The sequence below is a fragment of the Arachis hypogaea genome, chromosome 5 (assembly GCF_003086295.3).
Source record: "Arachis hypogaea cultivar Tifrunner chromosome 5, arahy.Tifrunner.gnm2.J5K5, whole genome shotgun sequence".
NCBI classification, from domain to species: domain Eukaryota; kingdom Viridiplantae; phylum Streptophyta; class Magnoliopsida; order Fabales; family Fabaceae; genus Arachis; species Arachis hypogaea.
The window spans coordinates 9115182-9122753 of NC_092040.1; the positions used below are offsets into that span (position 1 = coordinate 9115182).

A 7572-nucleotide genomic window follows, 5' to 3' on the forward strand; every position below is an offset into this window, starting at 1 on the left:
GGACCGTGCGAGTAGGTGTGTGCAACTCGGAGGGTGCAACATGTAGCTGCATCCCAACTCGGACTCAGCGATATGTAGCTCACAACACGGATGGTCCGTTTTGTGGCTATGTAGACACGCGTCGTGCAACCCTCACTCCCCAAACGGTGCCCTGATTACCAACATAGTGCATGTATGAGGGACTCTCACCATCCGATATCTCACTGTCACCATTTACTCTCAACCTTCAAACTTCATTCTTCTTCTTCATTCCTCTGCTGCTGGAAGTGGGTGTGTTTGCTGAAAAAATAAAGAAAATGACAAAAAAATATAAAATCAAAGATGTTGATCGCCCTGAACTTCATATTAGACACTATCTCAGTCATTCTGATTATGTAAGTTTATTTAATATTTTGTTAAATTTTTATAATTATAAATATTGTTCTTAAAATTTAGTTGTTCCTGTTGTTGTTAGGATATGAACTTAGAAATATACATAGAATGGCTAGAACTATTTTTTAAATTATTTTTTTTTTGCTGAATTTTTTTATTATTTATTTTTGAAAATTATTATTGTTATGGTCTGAATTTTTATTATTGTTGTAACATAGAATCTGAAAATATAGTTAGCATGATGTTATATTTATGTAAAACAAACACAGTTATTTTTTTTAAATTTGTTTAATTTTTTAATATATTTATTAGTGTTAGGAAGTGAAGTGAATGTTAGTATTTAGGAAATAAATTATAAAATGTAAACTGGATTATTAATAAAAATTTTTGTAGAACGTTTTTTTTTAATTTTTTTAATTATTTCTAGTTATAATTGTTAGAAAAATAAATATTATTGTGGTTGTCAGTAATTGAATGTAAGAATAAAAAATGAATGGTTAGTATTAATTTTTTACAAATATTTAGTTTGATTTCGTTAATTATAATCATAATTGTTAGGAAGTTAATTATTCATTATTGTTATTAGAAAATGAATTTAGGAAGATAATGAGAATGATTATTAGTATTTTTTAAAATTTACATATATGTATTTAACTTTATTTAAGTAATAGTTAATAGATAATTAAAAATACAAATTATAATGTTATATATTAAAAAAATTGAATCTACCCAAAATAAATAAATAACCAGCATGTCTAATGTAATCTAATGTTGTAATATTCTTGAGAATTGATTAGGAATGTATTTATTAGTGGATGTCATTACTAGTTAGTTTTGAGAAATTTCAAGGATTAATAATTCAATTTAGAAGTTATAAATATTTGTTTTACTTTGACTTAGTCAAATAATTTATGAATGTTGTGTGGCTTCGACTAATATGTGTTGTTGAGTTAGTTGTGCAAATTTTGTTAATGATTTGTTCTACTTAAAAGTTTCTTGCCTCCTAGTAGTAAGTTAGTAATTGTTAATTAGTTGACTAATAATTTCTTATGTTTTTTGTAGAAATTAAGAATGTTGACCTGTGATCATCCAGTTCCTCCTGATCGGTACGACGATAGGGTGGAGGAGTATTTACGAGTTACTGGGTTTTATCTTGCATCTTAGATTGGTGTAGTACAATGCCAGAAAGCACTTGTGAATGCTCTAATCGAACGGTGGCACCCAGATACATATACATTTCACCTTCCCATTGGTGAATGTGCCGTAACTCTTGAAGACATGGCTTTAATTCTTGGTCTTCCAACGGATGGTCTTCCAGTCACGGGGATGACAATGAGTAGTTTCGAAGCGTTGCAGGCTGAGTGTTTGGATCAATTTGGAGTTGCACCGTGTAAGAAAGAGTGTAGAGGATGCTGCATAAAACTGACATGGCTGCGCGATCTAAAAGAAAATTTACAGTTGACAGATGAGATTAGTATACGTAGGTATGTGAAGTGCCACATTATGTTGCTGATTGGGATGATCTTGTTTGGGGACAAATCTGGGGCAGCTGTGCACTCGAAGTTTCTACCATTGCTTCGTGATTTTGGCAGTATTGGACAGTACAGCTGGGGATCAGCATGCTTAGCACACCTCTATAGGGTATTATGCAGGGCATCTCGCTTTAACTGCAAGAAAATCGATGGACCACTAACACTTCTACTCGGATGGGCTTGGATCCGACTGCCTTATCTATCGCCGCTTCCTAGGAAACCCCGCAGTTTTTCGCTAGCAAACAGGTAATATTATGTTACAATGTATCTGTTTCTTGATATTTAGAATTCATTTGCACTAAATAAATATATTATATTAGGTGGCGTAACTGGAAGCGCGATGACTGACGATATAGATATCTGACGCTAAGTCACTTTAGGAAGGCCTTTGATGAACTTCGGGAAGGCCAGGTTAGTTTTCAGTAAAGATGTATTACTTTCGGATTTAGTGTTTAGCTAAATATGATGAAGCATTGGTATTGTAACTGTGATGTGGGTTGTAATTATGAGTTTCATTTATGATTGGCAGTTTGTGTGGGCTGCTTATTCTATGGATCGCGTGGATCCGAATATAATTCCTCTTGAAATCTACATGCAATCGGTTATCTGGAGCGCAACAGTGCCGTTGGTATCCTTCGAATGCATCGAGTGGCATGCTACCGATAGGATTAGGCGACAGTTCAGTTTCGTCCAGGGAGTACCTAATCAGGAACAGAATCTGGACAAGGCGCATGGAAAAGTCCTGACTAGTCCTAAGAATCTTAACTGGGCCACGGCACTGACTCATTCATACTGGGTGATGCATTGGACAAATAGGTATAACCACGTTCTTTCTGAGGTTCCGATGCCCTCACAATATCCATTGGAGTATTACATGGACTGGTACTGATCAAAATTTGGGGACCGCTTGTACTTGTTGAACCTTGTTGTAGAAGAGAATGACGAGGGTAATGAGGATATGGATGAGGGTAGTCAGGATATGGATGATGACAATGAGGAACAGGAACCCCAATCGCCGCCACCACCACCTCCAAATCCGATTCCACAAGAGCAACCACAATCCTCAGGCCAGTATGTACCTCAGACACATTTCACCCAGTCTTTTCCAATGCATCAACAATATCGGGGTATGTCACAGTTTGAAACAGAAGAAGGAGGTTCTTTTAGCCAATTGCTTGGGTTCATGGCTGTAGATGCTGGACATTCACAATATCGCAATCAGTCTGATTTCATGGCAGGTAGGTATTCGTTGGATGCGAGGATTCCATGCCATACCTCATCGGTTGCTTCTGGAGGATTCGTATCTGTTGACTCTAGTAGAAGTGAAGGTGGACGTGGAGTTCTTAATAGTCAAAATCCTAACCGTGTTTCCATGGTACCTCTTGAAGAAGATGCAAACACACTCGAAGAGGACACCAATGCTTATCTAGTAGATGAACCGGATGATGAGGATGATGATGAGGAGGATGAGATAGAGGAGTTCGATGAGGATGAGGAATCGCGTAATGATGGTAATATTTATTATGTGTATTTTGCTTTACATGTTCTATTAGTGACTCATGTTGTGTTCATAAAACCATAAATTGTGTAAATGATATTGAGTAAATGACATGTGGTAACTCTCTTGTTTTGATTACCTAAAACCATAAATTTAATTATTTTTATTAAATTGTATGCAGGTCATTGTCACACTCCGGATGACAAAGTCAAAGGTTACAATCTGAGGATTGATCTGCCACGTCGTAGCGCTAATCGCTTCACTCCATCAGTGTTCAAAAAGGCCGCTAAAAAATGCAAGAACTTTGTCAAGGATGTAAAGTGGTCAATAAGAAAGTAGCTGTGGTGTAATTAACTTATTTGTGTATTAATGATGTGGACTATGTTTAGAGTACTTTATATGTGTTGCACATTATGTATTAATGACCTGGACTGTGGTAACATTACTTTGTATGTTCATAATATTTTTGTGTTAATGAACTTATTTATGTATTAAGGTCCTGGACTATGTATTAGTGTTTCAAAGTTTTGAATATATTACTACGAATGGCATATCAAATTAAGTCATTTTGGACAATTGATGTCATATTATATAATATTACAGATGGAGAATAATACTAGATTGTCATACTTTATAACGCTACATAGAGCAGGTCATGTCACATAAAATAATTTATTAACTAAGATGGACAACATATGTCATATTATATAATGCAACATATGTATTATCATCTTAGAATGTGAACCTACTGATTATCTCCGCCGGCATTTACACCACCGGACTGACAGCATCTGCTATGGCTGTGTCCTTCAGCTCCACACAGCCTACATCGCCTAGGCCGACGTAACATATGCGTGTCCATCTCATTCAAGAAGAGCGTCATTCTGGGGCGACCTTTCGTCACTCGTCTCAAGAACGGATTTGGCATGAACCGAGGTCCATTGTAAGCATGCCATGTAGTAGGATTACCAAGTGGCCTAAACCTTCCTCTTTACATCCGCCGAACTTGGTCCATCTTATACACATTATGCACATACAGTTGCCAGTCTAGTCGCTGGTTGGCACAACATGCGAACACATGTCGATAAGGGATTCTATCCACCTGGAACTCACTACAATCACATCGAAGGCCTCGAAGGTCGACTGCAAACTCCAGTCCACTTGGCATCTCACGCACCTCAAACACCTCATTCTACCGGTCAAAGCAACTAACCTGTATGTTTCCTGATGCAAGTTGGTTTGCATGCAACTTCGAGGTCACGACATCAGAAAACACATGCCCAGCATTAATCCGAGCTTCCGCCTCCGCTCTTTTTCGTGTGAACAACTCGTTAAACCTGTAAAATGTTGCCTTCACAAGGGCAGTCACGGGTAGATTTCGAACACCCTTCAATACTGAGTTGATTCATTCCACTAGATTCGTTGTCGTATTACCCCATCGATATCCACCATCAAAAGCTAACGCGTACTTTTCGCGGGGGATTCAGTTTAACCAGTTAGTGTAGGCCTCGCCCCGTTCTCGTAAACGCTGGTATTGTACTTCATACTCCCGCACTGTCCTCAAATATCCTGTATGATAAAAATATACAAACAAAAATAAATATGTTAACACACTTATAGAAGGTAAATCTGTTAGTAAATTAATTAGCTTTGCTGAGCGTTGCCTAAATTGATGACCAGTTTCTGCAAGTACGGCGCCTTGAATTTTCTCAGAAAATTCGATTCTATATGCTTGATGCAAAACATATGGAAAGCTCTTGGAGGTGACCAAGCACCGTTACTCCTTTCCACAGTGGCATTTATGGATTCATGACGGTCGGATATCAGTCCCACACCATCCCGAGTTACAACATGCTGACGAAGGTTACTAAGAAAAAAGTACCATGCATCAGAAGTCTCTCCCTCCACAATAGCAAACGCAATTGAGACGATATTGTTGTTGCCATCTTGTGAAACTGCCACTAGTAGACAACCCTTGTACTTTTCGTACAAGTGTGTCCCATCCACCTGGACAATTGGCTTACAATGTCTGAATGCTCTAATGCAGGGGTAATAACTCCAAAAGACCCGATGCAATACCCGAATATCAGTCACCAAGTCATCACCTTGATATGCTGGCATAGTCTCAAAATGAACAACAGCTGATGGCTCCTTATGATACATGGCCTCAAACCATATAGGCAAGGCTTCGTACGATGCTTCCCAGCCTCCAAATACTTTTTTCACTGCCTTTTGCTTAGCCAACCATGCTTTCCGATAACTAACGATGTAGTTGAACTTCGATTGCACCTCTGCTAAAACCGATTTTACCTTTAAGGCGGAGTCAGCCTCAACCAACGGCTTTATTGCTTCTGCAATTGTATTCGAATCCAACTTCGAATGATCCTGAAAAATTGTTGCTCTGGTACATGTGTGACTACCATTATACCTCTTTATAACCCAACAGTACTTTCGGCTGATCATGCTAACCCGGATAAGCCAATCACACCCTAACCCATATTGTGTACACTTAGCATAAAATGTCAACGGCTCAGACTCATACACCCGGTAGTCTATGCTTCTTCGTATGGTATACTCTTTTATCGCCTTAATAACAGCTTCCCTGGAACTGAATTCCATCCCAACGGTAAATTCACTATCTGCGATAAAAGAAATTTCTGCCACAACAACAGCCATACAAAACATATTTAAAAAACAAATATTGTAACATCGAAAATGAACGTAAACAATTTTTTACTCCATTAATTATGACATACCTCCAATTTATTTATATTTAACTAATTGACTTATTTACAATGACTACAAATTTATTTTCAACTAATTTACTAACAGATATTAATTTCTATTTAACTAATTCACTGGTTTACTATTTTACTAATAAATACTAATTTATATTAATCTAATTTACTAATTCATTAATAAATACAAATTTATATATTTACTGAAGTTTTCTAACTTGACTCATAAATCCTAATTGATATTTAACTGATTTACTAATTTCTATATAATTTCTAATTTATATTCAACTAATTCAGTCACTTGCTAAAAAAATAACTTTCTTAAACTTAAATACATAAAAAGGTAAACAACATTAAATACTAATCCAGTATATTTTCACATTTTACTTAGCTAGTTGGCCCAACTATCAAGAAAAATTATTAAAAACTTCTAATACATTTTATAAATATAGAGAATTACGTACCTGTACTGGTATAATCCGAAAACTCCAGAACATGCATGGCTTCCAAATCCAAAACTCGCATGAATGATGGCTCCTCAAACGGCACTTCGTTTGCCAGTGCATTTGCCACATCTGACACATCCAGAGCCACAGGTCCGTCACCTTAATCTTCATCTCCATCTGGACCAACAACTTCGTAGTTGCTTTCGAACTCTTCTTCGCTGTCGCTATTGTAATCTTCCCGTAGAATATTCCGGTCGGCCTCAGATTGCTCAAACTTAACATATAACTCGATGAACGCGAGTTGACTCCGATTTTCAATGTACATTGAAAATATCTCTTGCATGGTCGCTTTACCCGTTACATATTTGGTTGAAACTGGAAGAATCCACCAAACACTTTTATAGGATATCTATATAGAATATAGGCTACTCTTCTTGCCCTCTCAGAATGAATTTTTTCATAGATCACACCTTTGAGCTCTTCAAATGAGATTGTGAAAGGAATCACAGCATCTAACGGATTTTCACAAACAAATATTATTCCTTTAGATGTTTGTAATAAAATCTGACCAAAATAATACACCTTCAATAAAATTCTGTCACTCATTACTCTTAATCACATAAACAAAATCAAAAAACTTGAGAACTAGATCTGTAACTATTATGCTAAGTAAAGAAGAAACAGAGAAAAGAAAACCATAGGAAAGAACCGTTGAAGAAGGAGAAGAAAGAAGACGTGAGTAGGTCCTCACCAGCAATCAGACACTTTTGTTTAGAATCACCAACAAGTCGGATTAGGTATGCTTCATTCAAAAAAATATTAAAATATCCTAATCGTACCCTCTGATTTGATTAAACGAATTAAAAAAATACATTCCACTAGCAACTCGGATGGTCCGATTACTACTATCAGAACATTCAAAATTCCATCATTTTCAAATCGGACCAACCGATTTGTTGGTCCAAAACTGAGAAACAAACATGTCG

The 7572-nt window shown here is 36.7% G+C and overlaps 1 protein-coding gene across 1 annotated transcript; it reads left to right on the plus strand.

Moving 5' to 3' along the window:
• The first annotated feature begins 1650 nt into the window (after window positions 1–1650).
• On the plus strand, window positions 1651–2793 carry LOC140184802 (serine/threonine-protein phosphatase 7 long form homolog). The gene is made up of 3 exons (XM_072237978.1): window positions 1651–2150; window positions 2261–2315; window positions 2434–2793. The coding sequence occupies exons 1-3, from the start codon at window positions 1651–1653 to the stop codon at window positions 2791–2793; spliced, it is 915 nt and encodes a 304-aa protein (XP_072094079.1).
• The last annotated feature ends 4779 nt before the right edge of the window (window positions 2794–7572 follow it).